Here is a 24,874-nt window from a genome sequence, read left to right as displayed (position 1 = left end):
ATACAAACTCAACCCCATAAGGACAGGAAACAGACTTGATGCATTTTAGGAAAGGGCAATAGGCTATCTTACCTTTTTAAATGTCCTTATGACAAAGGAACAGAGAAAGTTTTAATATACAACATTTTAATACACATTTAGTAGAAGAGCTAATAGCAGAAGTACACCTTCCAGTAGGTGGGCAGTTCATTCTTAATAAGACATTCGTCCCTGGAACAGGTATGAGACCTGAAATTTATTTCAGTGTGTCCCTCTCGTCCTACATGGTGTTTTTTTTTTTAACTCCATTTCTTCTTCTTTTTATCATATTCAAAAAATAAAATTAACCATTTCAATGTGAACAATCCAGTGACATTTGGATTGACATGTGAATACATTCACAGTATTGTGCAACCACCACCTCTGTCTGGTTCCAAAATACTTCCATCATTCCAAAGTAAAATCTCTTACTCATTTAGCTGTTTCTCCCCATTCCATTCTACCCCCAGGCAGTGGCAACCACCAACCGCTGTGTCTCCATGGATCGTCTATTCTGGGTATTTCTCATAAACGGAATCAGACTGTGTTTCTTTCACTTGGCATGTTGTTTTCATGGTTCATCCATGCCAGCTTCCCTTGCTGACCACGCTCGTGGGTACTCAGCACTCACAGACAATCCTACTGCACTTTCTTCTGAGCTCCCCTGGCTGCCCATCTCTCCACTCATGACCTCTTCTCATTTTTAAAAGATGAAATACGTTTTGCCCAACAAGATCTTCTTTTTCCCATCAGAGAGAATCCCTGTACGTAGGTTCCTCTACATCTGTGCTCACAAACTGTGCGTGCTTCCCACTTCCCTGGAGGATTTCTCTCTCTTCTTTCTGAGATCACGTCCTCCCCTTGTGCTTTGCATCACATCTTCTCTTGGCTTTTTACTTACCCTCTTTCTCTCTTCTTTACTGGACCATTCTTGCTGGCATACGTTTTGATGCATACAGCTCTGGTCAGTGCATTTTCAACGACATGTAGTACTCCATGCACAGATCCATTGCAGTCCTCAGAACCCTCTCCTTTAGTATGCTCACTGGTCCCATGGCTTTAGCCACTTTTTAACTTTGGATAGCCCGGCCAGTGCTTAGGCCAATACACTTGAAGTCACCCTTGACTTTTCTCTGGAGTTAAGATCTAATTATTCAGCAAATTGTCGGTCCTGTGTGTCATCCCCATGTCTCATCCCAACTACTTCCCTGGTCTTGAACACCCTCATCTTTCATCTGTTACAGGAATAATCTCCTAACTCACTGTCCTGATTCTCTTCTTGCCTTACCACTCTTCCATAATCTATTCTGCTAGCAGCTAAGTCATGCTTTACAAACATAGGTTTTATTGTGTCCCTCGTGGCTCATAATCTTGTTATATCTTTTGTCATCCATAAATGAGTGCTAAAGTCTTACCTGGTCCAGAAGACCGTGTGTGATCTGCCTGCTGCCCCCCTTTCTAATCGCATTTCTTACCACTTTTCCCTTTGTTTGTTCTATTTCAAACACATTGGTCTGCTTGCTATTGCTAACATGCTGAGAACATTTCCATTTATGGCTCGTGTGCTTGCTGCTGCTTCTTTCCTTCTTCTTCCAGTGTCCTTCTTTCAGATACCTGCCTGATTCACACACTCCATTCAGTTCTTTCCTCAGATGCTACCTCAGGCCTTTCCTGACCCTGACCACCATTTCTCAAATACATCCCATCTGTCTCCCATCTTCTTGCATTAGTTTTACTTCACAACATCTGTCTATTCCACTAGCGTGCAGGCCCCCCGAGGGCAGGACCTTTGTCTCGCACATACTCCCACACTCGTAGCATCTAGAACAGTGCTTGCACGTAGTAGGTCCCTCTGAGGTACTTGGTGATTTGAAACGATGGGTGAATATTGAGGTTGTTTCAGTGTTTTGAAAGCAACAGTGAGGATTGGGCAGAATGTTACGTGAGGTATTCTCTAGGGTCTGTCGTGGTAGAATTGCTGGGTCATAGAAGATGAACAACTTCTACTTCACTAGATGTTGTCTAGACAGCCTGTTCTGGTTCACACTGCCGCCAGCCACGGGAGGGCTCTCATTGTTTTACATGTTACTGCCACTTCAGCATTATATTCTCGGGACTCCTTTACACTTTTAAAAATTATTGAAGACACTCAATGGGGAGTGGGAGTTATGTTTATAAATATATATATATTTTATAACTCAGTGGGAGTTATGTTTATAAATATTTACCTAATTAAAAAAACCCAGAAGTTTGAAGCATTACTTATTAATTTGTCTAAAATAGCAATAATGAATCTATTATGTTAGCAAAAACAGCATATTTTTGTAAATATTAATATTATAAACTAATTTTTCCAAGACAAAAACAAATTGAACTAGAGAGTGACATTGCTTTACACTTTTGAAAATCCTTCGTTTCTGGATCTGAGAGGACATCTGGATTCTCATTGCCACTTCTGCGATTAGTTTGTTGTGGAGCCACTCGTGATGCATGTAGTCTTGAGTGCAAAACCCCTCTACACTCAGGAAGGAATGACTGTGAAAAGGCAAATAACTTATGATAATCCTAATTTGGAAGGGTTTCTGAGCACCCAGAGCTCCCCAGACGTTATGTTGTGAACCTGTGACGGATAGAGATAGGGCATTTCATTTCAGTTTGCATTTTTTTCAGTTGCCTGTGTGATTGAGCCTTTTTCATGTTTATTTCTTTCTTGCTTCCTCTTTTGTAGATTGTCTGATTGATACTTTTGGAGTTTAAAAAATTATTTTGGGAGTGCCTGGGTGGATCAGTCGGTTAAGAGTCCCGACTCTTGATTTTTGGCTCGGGTCATGATCTCACAGTTGGTGGGATAGAGCCTTGTGTGAGGCTCTGCACTGCTTGGGATTCTCTCTCCTCTCTCTGCTTCTCCCCTGCTCCTATGGTGCATGCATGCGTATGCATGCACTCTTTCTCAAAATAAACCATTTTGGTTACGAATTCCTTGTTTAGAGTGTACATTGCAGATATCCTGTCCCTTAGTCTGTGGCTTTTTTTTTTAATGTTTATTTATTTTTGAGAGACAGAGACACAGAGCATGAGTGGAGGAGGGACAGAGAGAGAGGGAGACACAGAATCCGAAGCAGGCTCCATGCTCTGAGCTGTAAGCATAGAGCCCAACGTGGGGCTCAAACCCACAAACTGTGAGATCATGACCTGAGCTGAAGTCGGATGCTTAACTGACTGAGCCACCCAGGTGCCTCTATGGCTTCTAATATTTTTATTAGTGGTGCTATTTTCAGAATTCTTAAACATTAATGGTCTATCAGTAGCTTCCCCTTTTTGTGTGTTTTTAGAGCATTTTTAGTACTCTAAAATCGGAAAGCTTCTTTTTTTTATATTTTCAACTGATGGTTGTACAGTTTTGATTTTCATATTCAGGTTCTTAATCCACCAAGAACTAATTTCCCCAAGGTGCATGTGAGGTCAAATTCTGTCCCATCATCTCTTCGCTCCAGCCATGGGTGTCCACTCTTGCCAGCATAGCATCATTTATTGGCCAGTAAATTCCTCCTCATTGATCTTTAATGCAGTCTCTGCCAAGGTCAGGTTTCTCTGCCACCTATGCACTGTGGCTCGTCTCTTCCAGTGGTCTCTTTGGATGTCTGGGCCCATAAAATACTGAGTTAATCATTAATTATTAGCTAAGTGATACAACTAAATATCTGGTAGGGCATAACCCCCCACCTGTTTTGACTGTGGTCCTTTTCTTTTTTTTATTTCTTTTCTTTTTTTTATTAAAATTTTTTTTAATGTTTATCTTTGAAGGAAAGAGAGAGCGTGAGTGGGGGAGGGGCAGAGAGAGAGGGAGACACAGAATCTGAAACAGACTCCAGGCTCTGAGCTGTCAACACAGAGCCTGACAGGAGGCTCGAACCCACAAAATGCGAGATCATGACCTGAGCTGAAGTTGGTCGCCCAACTGGCTGAGCCACCCAGGCACCCCAACTGTGGTCCTTTTCTATATTGATTTGAAAATCTGATTGTGAATATATGATTTTGCCAAGTTACACGTAGACTTGTTGGGATTTTTATTAGAATTGTGCTTAATGTATAGATTGACTATGTTTTTTTTTAGAAAAAAATTTAAGCCTCATCTAATATACCGTATGCTAACGTGGATTTCAGATGGAGCTAATAGTTAATTCTTTTATCAACACTAAAGAAAAATAATAACCAACCTCTCATTATTAAAAACAAAGCAAGACGGGATGCCTGGGTGGCTCAGTCGGTTGAGCGTCTGACTTCGGCTCAGGTCATGATCTCGCAGTTTGTGAGTTCGAACCCCTCATCGGGCTCTGTGCTGACAGCTCAGAGCCTGGAGCCTGCTTTGGATTCTGTGTCTCCCTCTGTCTGCCCCTTCCGCGCTCATGGTCTGACTGTCTCTGTCTCTCAAAAATGAATAAACATTAAAAAAAAAATTAAAAACAAAGCAAGACAAAAACAGAAAAGCAAACAAAAAATAGAGAAAATATTTATCAAATCTTTGGAAAAGACAAGAGTGTAACTGTAAACGTTCTGGGAAAACAATCCCCCAAGACAAATTTATGGACTTGATAAAAAAAAATTGAATCCTGAAGTAGAAACATTGCTTTCAGCGACATGGCAAATGTTCATCTTTCCTATAAAAAGAATTCATCTAAACTGATAAGGAAGCAGATAAAGAACACAGTTATAAATTATCCCATATTTTAGTAAACATAAAAAAATATTTGCATTCATTGAGAGTCAAAGAAGCATTAAATGAAGACAATGGCGAAAGATGTATTTATCCATTGAAATAGGATATTGTTGGTGTGGACATAGGATTTTTGTCAGTTCCATACACTGCTGCTAGAAGTCTAAATTTCTAACCATTTTTTTTTATGTTTATTCATTTTTGAGAGAGACAGAGTGCAAGCTGGGGAGGGACAGAGAGAGAGGGAGACACAGAATCCAAAGCAGGTTTCAGGCTCTGAGCTGTCAGCACAGAATATGATGTAGTACTTGTACTCACGAATTGTGAGATCATGACTTGAGCTGAACTCAGATGCTTAACCAACTGAGCCACCCAGGTGCCCCTAAATTTCTAACTTTTAAGCAAAACAATTTGGCAGTAAGTCTTAGATACATTAAACTTTTTCATATTTTCTGATCTCGTAATTCTACTTTGGGAAATTTATACTAAGGTGGTAATCAAAAATGTGCAAAAATACATAAAAAGATAACCCTTGCAAGTTCTTTTTTAAAGTAAAATTTCAGGAGCAATTTAAGTATCCAGCTGCAGAAGGGTTAACTAAAAGTTAGTGAATATATTCTGTGTAGGTAGTGAATATATATACTAAGTACATAGTGTTGTACTTAGTATATATATTTTCTCTTATATACATATATACATACATAAGAATATATACTTATGTAGATCAGTACATGAGTAAGTATTCATGATGAGTTTGTAGCTGGGGCCCAGAGGTGCTTCACCTGGTTCTGGTGGCCCCAGACAGACCAGGTTTGGCCACTTGCGACTGATAGAATCCAAAGGCAGAGAGAGGAGTGGTGGAGAAAAAAGAAAGGAATTTCTTTCAGTAAGGCCAATACCGGGAAGACAGCGGACTAGTATCTCGAAGAGTTTCCAAAGTGCTGAAAATACGTCTAGGTTTATGTAAGGAAAAGGTGGGACAAGGGTCAGTGATTATGTGCAGGTGGGCGGTGAAGGTCAGGTCCATCATTGTCCTGGAGTCCATCATATGGGGTCTTGCTGGCTCAGGGCATTCCTTGTTGCTTGAGGGGTACTTTCGGTTCCCCTCTTGGGATGCTTTGCCTGCAGGGTCTTTTGCCTGAGTTCAGAGATAAGCTGGAAAGAAGAACTTAGTCAATGAGAAAGTTTGAAGTAAAAAGGGAAGTACTCAAAGACTTCTTTCAATTTTATTAAGAATGACTAATACTCATAAAGTTAATTGGAAAAGAATAGAAAATTAGAATAAATTGACTTTACAAATTGAGGCAAACATCTTGACAAAATAAAGTAGCAGTCCTAATTTTCCTATAGTTGATTTACTTTTTATTTTATTTTCTCTTGGTGTCAGTGTGAGCTCCTTCTAACTTACTGCTGCCCTAGACTATTGTGGGACAGTTTAATTGGCTTTATGGCTACCACGGACATATGGATTCGACAGGAAATACCACTGTCATTTTTAGGATGAAAAAATAAAAACGTCTTACAGTTTTTTTTTACTTAAACTAAATTTTATGTAAACACACACACAAATCACCACTAGGCCACCACAGTCAGAATCTCCTGTTGATGTATTAATACTTTGCCACATTTTTAAATTTCAGCTCATCCTAATGTCCAAAAGGTGGTGCTAGAATCATCTGCGTCCGATATTCCTGTTCTGTCTCCTCGTACTTCGGAAATTTCAATTCCTGCTGATCTGGATAAAACCATAACAGAACTAGCTGACTGGCTGGTCCTGATCGACCAGATGTTGAAATCCAACATTGTCACTGTCGGGGATGTAGAAGAGATCAATAAGACAGTTTCCCGAATGAAAGTAAGTACATAATGTAAAGGCTTGTCATGGAAATACCACACACAGAAGCAGACAAGATCTGTTTGGAGCTCCTTTGTTTGTCCTAAACCCTGGGAGAATGAGCTTTAAAAAACTCTCTATCTGTCAAACAGCCATGCTGTTTGGCTAGCTCCAAAGAGAAAATTGTTTCTTGCATTTTTAGTGTTTTTGTAAGATGAGGTTTACCAACTTGAAGTGTAGATTCAGTGTATTTTATTTGTATTTAAATTTTTTTTTTAATATTTATTTTGAAAGGGAGAGAGAGAGAGAGAGAGGAAGAGAGAGAATTCCGAGCAGGTTCTGCACTGTCAGTCCAGAGCCCCATGTGGGGCTCAATCTCACAAACTGTGAGACCATAATCTGAGCCAAAATCAAGAGTTGGACGCTTAACTGACTGAGCCATCCAGCCACACCTGGACTCAGTGTATTTTAAAATCTAAAACTGATACTTAAAGGGAGACACATCAATACAAATGTAAACTAGTGTTAGATTTAATGCCTACTGTGATGTAGGATATTTTCCTAAAGCCCCTTTTTACTTTATATTTTGTAATGAGCTTCTGTGTTTAATTGCTGACTTCAGAAGTGAGAATCTCATGCCTAGAAATTTGTTACCATGCATATACCATCTAACATAAATTTTCAGTATTCATAGTGTGCTAGTTTCTGGGCTGTGTGTTATATAGGGATACTGAAAAGGACATACCAGGTAGAAATTGGCAATGTACCATAAAATAACAATAGCTATTGCTAACTTTTATTAGGTGCTTAAAATGTGCTGGGCAGTTTAGGAAGTATTTCACATGTATCATCTCCTTCACTTTTTTAACAGTCTTTTGAGGTAGGTATTGATTTTATCCCCAGACTACAAATATGTCCAAAGTGAGGCAGAGGCTCACTGGGTACACGTAAGTAGAGATGTTGCTCCAGCAAGGCAGAATCCGATAGAAGCCATAGCATAGCTATAAGCCACCTGTTAGGGGAGCCAGGATGAGGAAGGAGATTACTTCACAATGGTACTGTGTGGGATTTTGACATCTGGAGATAAAGTCAATGGCATTCCTGATACAGGGAACAGAGTGAATAAGGACATGAGGTAGGGGAGCGTGAGGGACATTGGGTCAACATTGGTGCAGGAAAGAAGTGTAGTGGGCGGTCAGATAGCAAAGGCAGGTTCAAGTTCAGTTTGGGAGCGAGCTCCTAGACCGTGCAAAGCCCGTTGGGCTTTTGGTCTGTGAGCAGTTCTTTTTACCCCTTTTCTTTTTCTTTTTTAATTGTGGCTGAGGACTGATGATAATAGAGTGCTGCTTTGGTAAGAAGACTGGGATGCTTCTTAGTGCTTAGGATAAATTGGAGGCAAGAGATACCTAAAGCAAGCACAAGAGCCCTTTCCGAGTGGCTAAGATGATGCTATTGCAATTAACGGAAATAAGGAATAGAAGAAATGGAACGTGGATGAGGGTTTGATTGATTTAGTTTCAGATATGTTGTGTTGAGAGGTTCTTAGGCCAATTAGAAGGAAATAATCAGCATTCATTGAAATGTTTCTCTGGGATTCAGGATTAGAAGTTGTGCATAATCCATTTCAAGATAATATTCGACACTATCAGGCTAATTGAAATCTGAAAAATTAGTGAATTTATAAAGAGGAAGAGCTGGGAGAGAATCTTTGCCACACTATTTGTACTTACTGGAAATTGTGTTTTCTAATCTTTATGGCTTTTTATTAGTTCTATGTTGGGAACACTATATTCCTCATATTTTAAACCTTTTGCCTCTATTTATCAGTACTGAGATAAATCCCCTGCAGCAGCGTTTTTCACGTCTGCATGCATTTAATTCGCAGTTATCCCAATAGCCTTTTTTTACTGTCTCACCCCAGCCCTGCAGGTGACATTAGTTTATATTCATATCTGATGTAGGACAGATATGCAGGGTATCATCAACAGAAGTCCCTGCTAATGTTTTCAGACCATATTTTTTTCATAGGGATTTTCTTCACTGAATCTGCTCAGACTTCATATAGCTGAGCTGTACGATCTTTATTATTTATTTTTGTGAAAACTACAACACAGACAGAGAGTTAAGTGCTTTGCCAAGCGACCTAGATGATAAGTGGCAGAGCTGAGATTTAAACCCAGGACCCTTGCCTTCCAACCTCTCTTTCTCTGCTAGACTGCTGATGCCTCGCTGTAGGAGGAAAACGACAATTCTGATGTCAGCACGCTGGTTTTGCTTTGTTAGTAGTGCTCTTATGGTACGGCTTATGACCTATCTTAATAATCATGCGTTCTTAACAGATCACGAAGGCTGACTTAGAGCAACGCCATCCTCAGCTTGATTGTGTTTTTACATTGGCACAGAATTTGAAAAATAAAGCTTCTAGTTCAGATGTGAGAACAGCAATCACAGAAAAATGTAAGTTTTTTTTTTAAATGATATATTACCCACTTTCCCTGAAAATGGTAACACACACACATACACATTTTCATAGATTATTTACCCAGAAATTAATATTATTTGATATTTGATAGTATCTATTAATAATTATAGTTTTGCTTCCATTTTTATTTTTTGTGAACATTATTATGATTCCCTTATGAATTCCTTAAAGTGTTAACCTTATCAATGTTCTAAACCTTTATTTCTTAATGTTTATTTATTTTGAGAGAGAGAGAGAGAGAGAGCAGGGGAGGGGCAGAGAGAGAGGGAGAGAGAGGATCACAAGCGGGCTTTGTGCTGTCAGTGCAGAGCCCATGTGGGGCTCGAACTCATGAAGCATGAGATCATGACCTGAGCCGAAATCAAGAGTCAGACACTTAACCGACCGAACCGCCCAGGCACCCCTCACCTTATTACTTTTAATTACTGGCACATTGGATTTTGTTCCTTTTATAAGTTAGGATTTCTTTTAAAGGAATCCAAAAAGAAAAGTTAGAGAAAACCATCAGAATGCAAAACCATGCTTTCATTATAATTTATTTAGTAAAACCAGATCTTGCTTTGTCTCTTTAACTCCTCTTCTTCAAATACATTCCAAAAAGAATTTATTGAGCAACTACCATGTACCTGTGGGCCGGATACTAATTTGGGAATAATTTAGTTAAAAGCAAAATAAAACAAAACAATAAATAAACATACAAACACCACAGCAAAGATCCCTGTTTCATTTGCTTTCTGGCTTAAAATAAGCATCTGTGAAATCTGTAGAGCATATAAAACAGTCTAAATTCTCAAGAATGTCATGTAGGGATAGTCACTGTCTGCTTTCATCATCCCCTCTCCCATACCGCCTTCCACCCACTGTAACTGTTCCATATTGTAGATATTCTTTAAAACATCCTGGAAGTTCCTAGTCTCCTTGCCTTTATTCACATTATTATTATTATTTTTTTCCTCTCAGCCTTTTCTTCCCCAGTGAAATTCTATGCAGCAGCTAAAATGTTACCCCCTATGTGATGTCTTCCCTACCCTCTAGTAGTCCCTGGAGAACTGTATTTTCTATCTTTAGTTTCTGCTGTGGCCTTTTGCCTGATAATGTCCTTGTAGATCTCACAATTATTTTAATTCTCTCTCCTTTCCATAGACAGTAAATGTTCATCTTTCTGGCCCTGGGCCTCCTAAAGTGTTCAATACAAAGTAAGGACTTCATAAATATTTGGGGCAGAACATAAACTGAAAGTTACTTTATTACCTTGTCTGATATTTTCTGAGGCAAAGCAAGTCAACGCTTCCTCCCATGAAAAGTGTGTTTTGAATTCAAAATAAACGTGGCTGTGGCAACATTATTGGAACAGAGGAGTTAGCAGAGAACTTTGTCACAGTGTTGGTTTATTTTTACTGCATAAGCCATTTTCTTTCCTTCTCCATGGTTTTTTTTTTTGTTTTTTTTGTTTTTTTCTTTTTTTTTCCCAATTGATGGATTGCTCAGGTCTCTGTTGAAACTCTGGAGTGATCTCGTTTCCTATCACGTGGCAGGAGAGCTTCTCTGCTTCAGTGACCCCAAACTATTTACAAAGTCTTCTCCATTTTGCTTTATCCACATCTTATGTTTCCCCCACCCCCTCCTATTTGTCCACTGTTTCTTTTAAGGTTGTTTGACAAGACTTTTCTCTTTCTGAGTAGCTTCCCTTTCTAATTTAACTCCCTCTCTTTGTTTTTTTCTCCTTTTTTTTTATTTGCATAGAGCCTACATGATCTTTGTCATTATTCATTCTATGGAAAAAAAAAAAAAAGCTCAGTAGGAGTGTACTGCCTATAATAACCTGCTTTTAACACTTATTCACAAAGAATAGGACAATTTGCTTAATGATAAACCTGTGATATTTGCTGTCACTTGATGTCTTTCATGGTATTTGTTCACTATTAAAGTATTCTATTAGTAATAGAGTTGATCATAAGTACTTTATGTAACTTTTTAACTGACAAGTAGAACATTATGATGAATTTGTTCTCTCTTGAAGTAAAAAACTTAGGCAATTTATTTAAACTGTTAAAGAAGACAGCTTAAAACAGATAATTTCATTGAACAATTTTTAGAAATTATTAAACGTAAGTATAATTTCCAGTTTTCTGAACACTATTAAAAATGATAGCTCTTATGGCTTGCTGTAACCCTGTTATCCCAAGAAATTTTACCAGAAGGTCCCATTATGCCTTAACTGCAATATTATTTTGTGGTTAAGCTCTTGTAGGCCTGGTATTTAACCAGAGTGCTCTGCACTCTGTGTGACATCCAAAGCATCTTCTAGACATTTTTGATGTCCCACCTACTTACGATCAATGGGTTGTTGAAGTTATTCGAAGCTACTGTTTACTAGTGCCTCAGTTCAAGGTCATGAACTACCCATAAAGTAATTCATCAAAAGTTTGTTTCATTAGATCTCTCTTTCCTTAGTCCCTTGTTAAAAACGAGAAGAGGAGAGAGGGTAGGGGATAAAAAGGGTGGAGAACAGACAGAGGAGAAAAAGAAATAGAAAGAGATACTAAAAAAGAAAGAGGACAAGATCTAGTGTCAATTTTGTTATGGTAAAGAGCTACTGGGGACATAGAACTTGAATCTAATTTGCTCTTGGTGTTTTTCTTGAACATATAAAAATACTTTCTTTCATGCTACAGTAAAACAAATATGAAAAGTATTCTTAAATAGATTATTTCCTTTCAAAATCCTGACAGCCTTAGAGCATCTCCTTTGAAGATGACAAGTGACTACATCTGTGTCTTACACTTCTGTCATAGAGTATTGTTAAACTCTACCTTTATTAAACCAGATTCTGTGAATATAAATTAGATAGGAATTTACTTTCTTTAAAATTTTTTGTTTGTCCATTTAAAATAGTTGTTATTTTTATTGTGAGCTATTTCAGTGCATTAAAAATAGAATTTATTTATTTTATTTTTAAACAAAATTTTTTAATGTTTTTATTTATTCTTTTTTTATTAAAAAAAATTTTTTTTAATGTTTATTTATTTTTGAGACAGAAACAGAACATGAATGGGGGGAGGGCCAGAGAGAGAGGGAGACACAGAATCAGAAGCAGGCTCCAGGTTCTGAGCTGTCAGCACAGAGCCTGATGCAGGGCTTGAACTCATGGACTGCAAGATCATGGCCTGAGCCAAAGTCGGACGCTTAACTGACTGAGCCACCCAGGCGCCCCTGTTTTTATTTATTCTTGAGAGAGAGAGAGAGAGAGAGAGAGAGAGAGAGAGAGACAGAGCGTGAGCAAGGAAGGGGCAGAGAGGTAGACGCAGGATCCAAAGCAGGCTCCAGGCTCTGAGCTGTCAGCTCAGAGCCCAACGTGGGGCTCGAACTCACAAGCCATGAGATCATGACCTGAGCTGAAGTTGGACGTTCAACCAACTGAGCCACCCAGGCACCCCATTTAAAATAGAATTTAGAGGGGCACCTGGGTGTCTTAGTCGGTTAAGCGTCCAACTCTTGATTTTGGCTCAGGTCATGATCTCACAGTTTGTGAGTTCGAGCCCTTCATCGGGCTCTGAGCTGACAGAGTGGAGCCTCCTTGGGATTCCCTCTGTCTGCCCCTCCCCAGCTGTCTTTCTCTTTCTCTCTCTCTCTCTCTCTCTCAAAATAAATTTAGAAAAAGATTTAAAAATAAATAAGTAAATAAATAAATAAAATAGAATTTAGGGGCACCTGGGTGCCTCAGTCGGTTAAGTGTCTGACTCTTGATATTGGTTCAGGTCATGATCTCATGGTTCATGGGATTGAGCCCTACATTGGGCTCTGTGCTGACAGTGTGGAGCCTGCTTGGGATTCTCTCTCTCTCTCTCTCTCTCTCTCTCTCTCTCTCTGCCCCTCCCTCACTCTCTCTGTCTCTCTCAAAAATAAATAAATAAACTTAAAAAAATTCCCCTAAGATGTATGTACCAATTTGCCTTCTTTTTCTTTTCTATTTATAACCTGACTTATGATAGAGTTGGTATCAGGTATTTTTCCCCTTTACTGAAAGTTACTTTCTGGGATTATTTTTATAATGTCTCCTCCAGTGGAAAAGGTCAAGAACCAGTGGGATAGCACTCAGCATGGTGTCGAGTTAAGACAGCAGCAGCTGGAGGACATGATTATCGACAGTCTTCAGTGGGATGATCACAGGGAAGAAACCGAGGAGCTCATGAGAAAATATGAGGCTCGACTTTACATTCTCCAACAAGCTCGAAGGGATCCACTCATCAAGCAAATTTCTGATAATCAAGTGAGACTCATAGATTTTTTTTTTTGCATTATCAGTTTGTTGGATGCACTTTTTTGTTCCATCATGAACTGTAATTTTGGGGACCCTTGTCATGATGTTTTCACAAGTGCTTAGAATATACATCTAAATTTATATTAAAAAATTTGACCAGGAAGGTTTTTGAAAAAAGTTGGAAGGCATAACAGATAGAAATGTACCTGTATGCCAGATTTATCTCTCACTGATTCTTTGCAAATGGAACACAACCATGAACCAGCATCTAGAAAGATAGGAACCCTCCTCCTTTTACTCCCTTCCATGTCTACCCTGAAGGTTATTTTTATTTATGAAATTCTCTGAGATCTTCATTTGAGGCTACCATAGTGACCAAATCAGGTAACAAGTGTAGTTTCTTTCAGTACCTTTATAACCAACTGTTTTATCTATATCATAAGAATAGGTGACTTTTTGTGATTGGTTTGAATATAAAGTTGACAACATCAAACATTAATGGTATTTTTAAAGTGCTATTTTGTATTCTGTCTATAATTATAGAAAATATTTGGGGCACCTGGGTAGCTCAGTGTGTTAAGTGTCCACCTCTTGGTTTTGGTTCAGGTCATGATTTCACTGTGAGGTCAAGCCCTGCATCAGACTCTGCACTGATAGCCTGGAACCTGCTTGGGATTCTCTCTCTCCCTCTCTCTGCCCCTCCCCCCACTCACGCCTACTCCCTCTCTCTCTCAAAAATAAGTAAATAAACATTTTTTTTTTTAATTTTTTTTTTCAACGTTTATTTATTTTTGGGACAGAGAGAGACAGAGCATGAACGGGGGAGGGGCAGAGAGAGAGGGAGACACAGAATCGGAAACAGGCTCCAGGCTCCGAGCCATCAGCCCAGAGCCTGACGCGGGGCTCGAACTCACAGAGTGCGAGATCGTGACCTGGCCGAAGTCAGACGCTCAACCGACTGCGCCACCCAGGCGCCCCGTAAATAAACATTTTTAAAAAAGAAACTATTCTTGGATTGGAGGTTATAGGTGTTAGGTTATATTTTGGTATAACGTTTCTTTCCCTTCAGGTAACTTAAGATGACAGTGTACATTTGTGAAGAATATAATAAAGATATAATAAAGAATATGTGGGAAAGAAAATATAAAACCTGAGAACATGTATTTATTCTTCACACTTGTAGACTTTCCACAGTTACAATTTAGAAGTCAGGTGGCCGGGTGTCCTGATTTTGTGGATGGTTTTGTGTGTTTATGATATCTGCAGATTGTTTTAATTAAATGACTCAAGTATAATAGTCAGCAAAGCTGACTGAAATAAAATAAAAAGTGATACCAATGCTTCAATCAGCAGATATTAAAAATATTCCTTTCTAAACAATAGTGTGGCTCTTTTCTGCTTCAACTTTAGGGTGATTTTTTTTGCCAGTTGCTATAAAAAGCATTATAGGAACATTCCTCTGTCATTTGGATTTCATGGGGAGTATCTAGGTCCGGGGGTTCTGAGAGGTGGAAACCCAGTGCATGTGGACACACTCTGCATCCGTGTAGTTATTTAAGCAACTCTCAGTAAACCTCGCTTGACTCCTTGATCCACCCAAGCAGTTAACTTTGTCAACACACAGAGTGATCCAGGGGCACAGAAGACTTCCATGTTGTTGGCCCTTTTCATTTCTGCCAGTATGTAGAAGAACTCTATAGTAAGTTTATTCCTGTATGATTCATGTTGCTATAAGGATCAGGTATATAGCAGAACAAATGGAAAAGATAAATGGTTTGAGGAAGTAAAATATCTCAGAGAAGAAAAAAAGAGAGTCTTGTAATATCATCTGCTATGTACTTGATCATTTCCTAGACATTTGCCTTTTCACTTCCAGAATTACTTTTAATTAAGCTTATGTTCAAGAGTTTGTCTCATAATTTGCTTTTTTCTTTTGATATTTGTGTCTAAAACATGTCAAAACCTATGGGGAGGATGAGTGTTTAGGTAATACTAGTTACCGAGTGACCAAGGCTAATCATTACACCTACAATTACACCTTAGATATTGCTTCAAGAACTGGATCCTGGCGATGGTATTGTAATGGCGTTCGATAATGTCCTGCAGAAGCTGCTGGAGGAATATGGTAGTGATGACACCAGGAATGTGAAGGAAACCACTGAGTACTTAAAAACTTCATGGATCAACCTCAAACAAAGGTAACACTAAGGGCCTGGCAGGTAAATGCATGTAGAGGTGAGAATTTAGTTGCTTTGGCTTTCTCATGGAAACATGCCAAATATGGGACTACTAGAAGTATATCTTATTACTTTTAACAAATTTTTGTACTGTGCCGAGTTACTATTTTCACACTTAGTACAGAAGGTGTATTTATACATTATCTACTTGAATTTCTGCAATGGGGTTCTCCTTGAGTGAGGCTAAACCTTGCCATAGATCATTTTATGTGCTCTGATTTTCCTCGGCCTCCCAGCATTACCTGGAATACATCCTGTAGTACTCTGGTGGTAAGGACCAGTTCTGTATTTACAGATGCATTAGGGTAATATCACCCCTAATTGTAATTAAAATAGTGCACTCTTTGGCCAGGTCATCCTCAGTTGAGGCTGAGAACACACGGATCCAACACCAGGCTTCTGAAACATGCTATGTATATTTAGGGCTTCAGCTAATCTATTTTCATTCCATTACTCTGTCAAGCCAGTATATTTGGAAGAATCTAAAATAGCATATGTGTTTATAAGAGAGATTTTCCTGTCAGTTGAACACCTAGGGTCTGAGGAACTGTAAGCAGTGGTTAGAGTCTCTTTAAGATAGCATACTTATATTGATCATCAGGAAAAAGCATTTACTTCCTGCATGGTACTGGGAATGCCTGTGTCTAATAAAATTATGCTCTCACACACATCTTTATATATTCAAATACAACCAACTGCCTGAAAGCTAATTTGTATAAAAACACATTTTATTTTGCAGTGAGTAAAATGGATGATATTAGAACACCTTATGATACAAGTTATTGGTAATAAAGTATGGCCAAGCATTTAATAACAGTTTGACGTGGAGGTGTTTTATGCATTTCTACAATGTCATTTTTGGAGTCTTCAAAGTAGATTTTTAGGAAACTCAAAGTAAAGAATTAAAAGGCAGTATATGAGTGTGAATATATATGTTGCTACACATACCTAGGATTCTGGAGGAAATAAGACTAAGATAGCAGATACAAAACTTCAGAGTAGTTAAAGCCAAAGATAGCTATAACACTGCCCTTTCTAGCATTTTAGTACATCTGTTGTCTTTTGTTGTAATTGGTTACTTGGATGTAGTAAGGATCCCAAAAGTAGGGCAGGGAAGAGGGTGAATTAAAAACAACTATAGGATAAATAAGTCCTGGGGACTGCATGGCATCCATAGTTAACCACACTGTATATTCAAATATTATTCGAATGTATATTCGAATGTTATGTATGTTTGCATATTACCAAGTAGGTTTTAAGAGTTCTCAGCACAAGAACAAAAAAATGTGTAACCCTGTGTGGTGATAGATGTTAATTAAATTTACTGTGTTAATCATTTTGCAATATATACTTGCTTCAAATTACTATGGTTTATACCTTAGGGTGCTTTCCTAAAACTAACGCAATATGATACGTCAATTATATCTCAATTTAAAAACCCAGTTTTAACACTAAGATAGTCCTTAAGCATACTTTATCTGTGTGTCTCCAAAAATCCATATGTAAGAATTATGACTTTGTTTTTGTTGTAAACGATACCAAAAACACTGATCACTTAGGAATGTGAAGCCTGCTTTATTTAGCACCTCCAATTCTTTTTTTTTTTTTTTTGCTTTTACTTTGTAAATATTTTAAGACAGCCTACAGCAGTAGTTAGATTAGATGGAAGAGGCAATTAAAAATGAATTATATTCCAAGGTGATCTTTCATTTATCAGAGCTAAGACAAGCACAGTGTTCCAATTTTATGGTAGTTACAAGTCATTGTCCTTATTGTATTTTCTTACTGCATTTTGGAGGGAAATACATCAACATTAATATTTAGACACGATTTAGGTATATTACTATCTATAAAGCAGGGAAAATACAACAAAACTGTAGCTCACAGGATCCTTTCCTGAGTGACAACTGGGGTTTCTATGTATTTCTAGAATTCCCTTCTAAACAGTGATACTTACAGTTTTTAACTGTTTTAATTGGAGACCTTTCTAGAATATACAAATCTTTCCTTGCCTTAGACAAAATATATAAACTTACAACAAACATTTAAAAAAAATCCTTGGCGTTCTTACTGTCATAGGTAGAATTAAAGAACTTTAAGGGCTATATACAATCTTACAGTTCATTTAAGCCAGTGTTTCTCGATGTTTTTGTATTATCAACTCTCAGAGAGCCTTGTGAGATCCCCACTCCCATGAAATTTTAATACCATGGGTATACTGTATATCTCTTTCTGTACTTTATAGTTGTGCTTTATACATAAAAAGGGTACATTTTTCCACTCCCCTCCCTGACCCTGCCCCACCAAAGAACCACTTTTCACCTCCACTGAGAATGTGTGGTCCAGTGTAATGCTCTCAGGCTCTGAGAAGTTAAATGACATGTTCAAAGTCACATGGCAGAGCCAAGATGATAATTTTCTATACTAAGGTATGATAATGCTCTTCATGCTCTGAGTTCTGAAGAGTTGGTAGTAAATTTATTCAGGCTACTGTACTTTGTAAGATCTTCTGCTTTATTTTTAGTGTATAAATTTTATTGGGTGTCTTCCCATTGTCAGGATCTGTGCTAATCTGTTCACATGCATTATTTTATTTAATCTGCAAGCCACAGGAGACAGGCTGCGTTTTCATCAATGCCATGTCGATGAATAGACTGAAGCAGAGGAAAGTTAAGGAACACCCGAGATCACACAGCTCTTAAAAGCAGAACTGAGACTGGTATCCAGACCTTTTTGACTGTGCAGTCAGTCTTACCTTCTTTAAGAATAATTTTGTTCTTCTTCCTTGTTATAGGAATGTCAGCTATTGCTGTGACTGCTCTGTGTACCCGCCTCTCGGATCTGTCTGTGATTCCACTTACTGTTTCTTATCTGTGTTGAGTTTAGAAACCAGATCTGATTAACGATACAGGGGCCTCTGCCGATGAATAATGTAACACTCTCCAGTATGTGGCCATTGTGCCCTCTGCAGTGGTCGCTGAGAGGGTTTATACAAGGGCTCTCCTCTTATCTCGAAGCCATACTCTGTATATGCGTCATTGTCAGCCAAATTCGCGGAGGGAGGTGAGGGGTTATTATACTTGCTCATGGAATACTGTCATTGTGGCATAATGTGTGAGGTTTAATATCAGCTTTCAAAGGAAATGTTTTGTATGAATTGCAATTGGCCTAAGTAATTTGGCCATTCACAGTTATAGGGCCTCAGTCCCTTATCTACGATGCCAAAATGCAATATGCTCTGATAACAGAAAGCTTTGAATTGACATGAGGCTGTTTATTATAGCCTTTATTTGTCCTGCTTAGTATAAATAGCCTTGTTCCTAGCTGCAGAAATATTAATGTGTTTGCTGCCTCAGACCCTACTTGGGGGTAATATGTCATACAGATACATTCATAATAATAATTTTTTATTGTACAGAAAATTCTTAATTCTGAAACACAGCTAGCTCCCACTATGTTGGATTCTGCAAACAACAGGCCTGTTTCTAATGTCTTTAACTAACGGACATGGATTGATCACTGCTCTTTTCATCTGTGAAATTGTTTTCCTCTTATATCTCTTATTGGCAATTAACAAATTTTTTTTTTTAGTGTAAGTTGAGATTATAGTGTGAGTTGAAATGTGCTCATAGTAACTTTTGAACTGTGGATGTCTGATTTGGGTCTGAAATGGTGTTTAGCCCTAGAGTGCCTATGTATATGTATATGTGTATATATATATATATATGTATGTATATGTGTATGTATATGTACACATATACTTGCCTACATGCATACCCATACACACACCTAGTGATCTACGTTGAAATATTGTAAAGGAAATGAGACAATATCCTTTTGTGCTATAAGGACCATCTTATACATCATTAATCACGATGTGCTGGGAAGATGGAAGATTCTGTGCAATGAGCCTACTCTCTTTGTGATCCATGAATATGCCATCAGTGAGGTTGGAGGTGGGACTGAGAGATTTGGAGAGGACCACAGGTAATGTCAGTATCTGGGTTGGGTGGGGCAGAGAGCTTCCTGTGGGAACTTTAGTATTGCTGGGCAGAGATGACTGCCTGTTTGTGGTTGGTCGTAATAAACGTAAAGGGAAGATAGTCCTGTTACCCTGTTCTTTAGCACTGCTCATGTACTCAGAGGCAAGTAGAAGGAATGCAGGTGGTACATAGGTTGCAGGGGAGAGGGAGGGGCTTGTAAAGTAGTGAGATGGAGATTGCTCTCAGTCCATAATCACGGGTAAGATGTCTCTTTCGCTGGGTGGTACAGTCCCCCACTAGAGCCTGTGGCTCAGCAGGCAGATCTTAAATTGAATTTCAGACACTACTTACCTGTTGAGGTAGGGAGCAACCCTTTTAACCAGTATGCAGTGACCATGGGCCTGGAGGTCATTATATGAACATAATGGGTAAATGCCTTGTGCTTTGAAAGAGTAAGGTTTTGCCTGGAAGATGAGAGAAACAGTATTTTCCTGGAAGTGGCAATGGAAAGCAAGGAAGAGGACCCTTATTCCAATTACTCACCCTGAGCCATATAGGATCTGTGAGGAGAAAGAAAAAAATGCCATTAAAATTTTCCAGAGGAACTGATGTTCCTAAGGAAGCCAATTTCCCTTAAGATGAAGGGGTTGATCTGTGGTCTGCTGATCATAGAAGAGATTTCTGGACATAATAGAAGAAGGGTTTTGGGGGTGAGTTGGGGTTGACTGGGGAAGGTGCAGAGTAGTATTGGAGTTAAGTCCTATATTGGCTGGGTAATGAAGACTGGATATTTGGTAGTGATTTAGCTAAAAGGGAAACAGGATGTGGTGATATAAATTCTGTCACAGAAATAGTTCTGTGGTCTTAGCTATTTACTTGTTGGCTGCAGCAGCCCTAGGGAGAGCAACTCCTTTGGGTTGTACAAGGTCAATGGCAGGCATCATCGAGTGGGGGTGGAGCCAGTGGGGGCTCCATTCTTGAGCTTCCCAATTGGTACGGCATTAGCAGCTTAGAATAGTCTCCTTAAATCCCATGGAGTGAATATTTCAATGCTTGATGATGACCCAATCTCTGTGTAACAAAGACTGGTCACCAAAAGACAATAGATTGTGGGGTATGTCTGTAGAGACTAATTCTTCATTAAATCAACTGCATTTCCCCAAAGTGTGCTTTAATACATTTTTTAGCGAAATGTTATTTTATTTACCAAAGAACAAAATTACCTTATGAAAGTATCCATTGAAAAGCTTAAAGAATTGTTTCATTGTAAGTTTTCTACATGCCACTCAAACTACTGATGCCACTATTTTCCTCTCAAAGGAGATAAATATATTTAAATCTCATGTAACTGTAAAGGTCACTTTTTAAGTATACCAAACTTAGCAACACATATCTGTGGGTTTCTTAAGGTATTCTTTTCCATTAAAGTAAAAAAAAAAAAAAAAAAAGAGACATGTTTAGTTGTATTCGCTCTTTTGACCCAATTATAACCACACGCACACTTGATTAAATAATATGTCTTCTAGCTTAACTTATCAAAGTATTGTTTAACGTCTTTAAAGTAACATTTGAAAAGTCAGTTATATGGGTGGCCGTGTTTTGTTAGGCTGCAAAATAACCATAAGCTATTTTGTAGAATATAGCTGCTTTTATAGCAGAAATCTCTTCCAAAAGCTGAGTTTACCTTTTAAAAATCCCAGTTCCCTTAAATATAAACTATTATAAATCTGTTACCCATGGATTCCTCAAATCTTTTATGAGAAGCTATTTATATGTTCAGTCTGCACCATTACTTGTCCCAAAGAATTCTATAGTCTGTTACTTCTGTTTGAAGTAAAAATTCTTGTTTCTGCTAAAGTTACCCTTCTAAACTTCAAATATTGTTATCTTTTAGGCTTTCAGCCTATCCTTTATTCTTTATAGGCTAAAAAATATTTTTAAAAAATTTAAGATTAAAAAAAAATCTTCTCTACCTTTGTCTAGTAGCCACAGTGTCCTAAACTTGAAATCCCCCCTGTCTTTTTTTTTTTCTCCTATAATAGTGCTCCTGCCCCTATATTCTCTCATTACACTTCTCAGAACCTCTTCTGGCTCTTCTGATCTTTTTTTTTTTTTTTTTTTTTAATTTTTTTTTTCAACGTTTTATTTATTTTTGGGACAGAGAGAGACAGAGCATGAACGGGGGAGGGGCAGAGAGAGAGGGAGACACAGAATCCGAAACAGGCTCCAGGCTCTGAGCCATCAGCCCAGAGCCTGACGCGGGGCTCGAACTCACGGGCCGCGAGATCGTGACCTGGCTGAAGTCGGACGCTTAACCGACTGCGCCACCCAGGCGCCCCCCTTCTGATCTTTTCTTAAGATGTAGCAAACCTGAACTGCCAGATATACACTCTTCACTGAGAATTGTAGACCAATGCCAGTTCAGTGCCGATGTGCTAAGAACTTGCACATGAGTTCTTTCCAACCTTTTTGCTGCCTACACAACACTCATGTATCCTCGTCAGTTACATTTCATTTACATGCAGTGATTCTTGATGATGCTGGACTTGAAGCTAGGGATGGGGGCAAGAATGGAGAGTCTCTTCTATAATCTCTGTGATGGATTATGTAGTTTCAAAAGGACCCCTGGTTGGGCACCTGGGTGACTCAGTTAAATGTCTAACTCTTGATTTCAGCTCAGGTCACAATCTCAGGGTCATAGGAAGGACCCCTGCATTGGGCTTTGTGCTGAGCATATAGCCTGCTTGGGATTCTTTCTCTCCCTCTCTCTGTTCCTCCCCTATGCCTGTGCACATGTGCACTCTCTCTCCCTCTCTCTCAAAATAAATAAAAATTAAAATAAAAGGACCTCTGGAGACTCTGAAATGGGTCCTTTCCTCATCTAGTTGAGGCAGATTACTTTAAAGGATAGAAAAAAAATTGGAGATATGAAGTGATTTATCCAAAGCCATATAGTTAGTGAATGTCAGAGGTGGTAGAATTAGTTGGTTTTCTGAGAGCAATGAACAAATGGCATTAAAGGTAATTTATTAACTTGTGTGATGAAGTGTGCATACATATTCCTGAGACTTTCATTTGAGCAATTATTTTGGCCTTATGATAGTATGATAAATCATGTGTAATTCCTTAAAAATGGATAAAAAGTTCTTGTAGTGTCCGTATACCATACTTACCACTGGATCTCATTTTAAAAGAAGAACAAAATGGGTGATATGTTACCTTTGAGTTATATTCTATTTTAAATTGCATGTGAAATTATATTTAAAAATCAGACTATAAGTTAATGCACACTATGATTACAAGTTTTAAAATATATATTTATTATAATAATATGAAGATAATTTGGACTGCTATAGAGTTTAGTTCCTAGTATGTTCATTATTTTTAATAATTGATTACATTCATGATAAAAAAAATCTGACACCCAGATATATGTGAGCTTGAAAAAATTCTCTGGGTCATTTATGATTAAATTGCACATTTGCATGCTGTAAGCAAATTAATTTCCCAGTGTTTCACTAAATTCATATACAAGATTAGGGAAAATGTTATTTATTGAGTCTTTATTTTTATATTTCTTTAACTTTATTTTTTTTTTACTTTATTGATACATTTATGTATATATACCTCATTTTGTCCGTAAATTATTACAGGATGGGAGATGTTATTTCTGTTTTTGTATTAATGTATTCAGTGCATACTGGAATTGCTACTGTGTGTAGGCCTTGGGGGTACCAGGTGCGCTGATGATCCAGAAGCTTCACACAGACAACAAAATAGTCACTTTTGGTCATGATTGGAGATGTGATAAGGTGGCAGAATGTCTTCCCAGGTAGGGAGATTATCTTGGATCATCTGAGTGGACCCCGTTCTATGACATGCGTCTTCATGAAAGTAAAGATGGAGGAAGGGGTCAGGAGCCAAGGAATATGGGTGATCTCCAGCCAGAAGCTGGAAATGACAAGGAAACAGGACTATCTCTTGGGCCTTCACCAAGGAATGTGGCCTTGCTGACAACTTGATTTAAGTCTGGGGAGCTCTATTTCAGAAACTACCTGACGGAACTGTGAGGTAATAAACTCAGGTGGCTTGAAGCCGTTGAGTTTGTGGAGATTTGTCATAGCAGAAAGGGCACACTAACAGCCAGGGTAAAGGACATCATGTGATTGTGTGGGACAAAGTGCCTGCACTTCATTGCAGGTGTCTGCACCAAGTTCTGGGGGGAGGGGAAGGTGACTGGGAATGGGGGTGGGGATGAAGGATATTTAAGGTAAAGAATGTAAACACTAAAGCTCTGGACCAAGGATTAGTGATTGGTTCATTTTTAAAGGGAAATAAATAAACCCATTGGATTCTCAGACATTTGCATCCTTTTTTCTAGGCTGGGCATTCTTAAGGTTTAATAGAGCTAATCTATAATCTGTTTTTACATTAGCTGTTTGCCACATAACCTATTACGTACATGTGAATATTCTTCAAAGTAAATGATAATGATTCTGTAAAATTACAACTTTTGACTTCATCAAATTTTATAGTCATTAATTTTACGTGAGTGTTAAGAGGTGCCTACTCATGGTCAACTAATTGCATGTGTGTACTCCTGTAATTTTTTGCTTTTTAGTACCTTTTCGGTACTGCCTTTATTTGGTTATTCGTAATAGTTTTTCTGTTGCTGTTTTATTTTTTATTTTTTTATTTATTTTTAAATTTTTTTTAACGTTTATTTATTTTTGAGACAGAGAGAGACCGAGCATGAACGGGGGAGGGTCAGAGAGAGGGAGACACAGAATCTGAAACAGGCTCCAGGCTCTGAGCTGTCAGCACAGAACCCGACGTGGGGCTCGAACTCACGGACCGTGAGATCATGACCTGAGCGGAAGTCGGCCGCTTAACCAACTGAGCCACCCAGGCGCCCCTCTGTTGATGTTTTAAAAACTGGGTGGAAGATTAAACAACATCAGTACTGCCAACCACCCAAATTCTAGTGGGTAACTTCTAAAATTTAAAAAGTAATGAAATAGGGGCGCCTGGATGGCTCAGTCGGTTGAGCATCCGACTTTGGCTCGGGTCGTGATCTCACAGCTCGTGGGTTCAAGGCCTGCATCAGGCTCTGTGCTGATGGCTCAGAGCCTGGAGCCTGCTTCGGATTCTGCGTCTCCCTCTCTCTCTACCCCTCCCCTGCTTACACTGTCTCTGTCTCTCTCTCAAAAATAAATGAACATTAAAAAATTTTTTTTAAATAAAAAGTAAAGAAATATATACATGTTTTAAAAAATTAGAAGTACTTAAAGGTGTATTACAAAATATAGTGGTTCTCACTGTTCACCATGGTTCCTCCCCCCCCC

The 24,874-nt window shown here is 38.5% G+C and overlaps 1 protein-coding gene across 6 annotated transcripts in view; it reads left to right on the top strand.

The window, feature by feature from the left end:
* Positions 1-24,874, top strand: part of UTRN (utrophin) — a 492,724-nt gene that overhangs the window by 225,561 nt on the left and 242,289 nt on the right. For all 6 annotated transcript variants that reach the window (XM_040448951.1, XM_040448950.1, XM_040448952.1 and 3 more), the window contains 4 exons: positions 6,373-6,587; positions 8,906-9,023; positions 13,113-13,318; positions 15,353-15,507. In XM_040448951.1, coding sequence (XP_040304885.1) covers positions 6,373-6,587; positions 8,906-9,023; positions 13,113-13,318; positions 15,353-15,507 — 694 coding nt within the window. The remainder of the gene's footprint in view (positions 1-6,372; positions 6,588-8,905; positions 9,024-13,112; positions 13,319-15,352; positions 15,508-24,874) is intronic.

The sequence above is a fragment of the Herpailurus yagouaroundi genome, unplaced genomic scaffold, assembly GCF_014898765.1.
Source record: "Herpailurus yagouaroundi ecotype Mexico unplaced genomic scaffold, PumYag 198, whole genome shotgun sequence".
NCBI lineage: Eukaryota > Metazoa > Chordata > Mammalia > Carnivora > Felidae > Herpailurus > Herpailurus yagouaroundi.
Note: the sequence above shows the minus strand (reverse complement) of the source record. Positions and strands in the feature narration are given on the sequence as shown.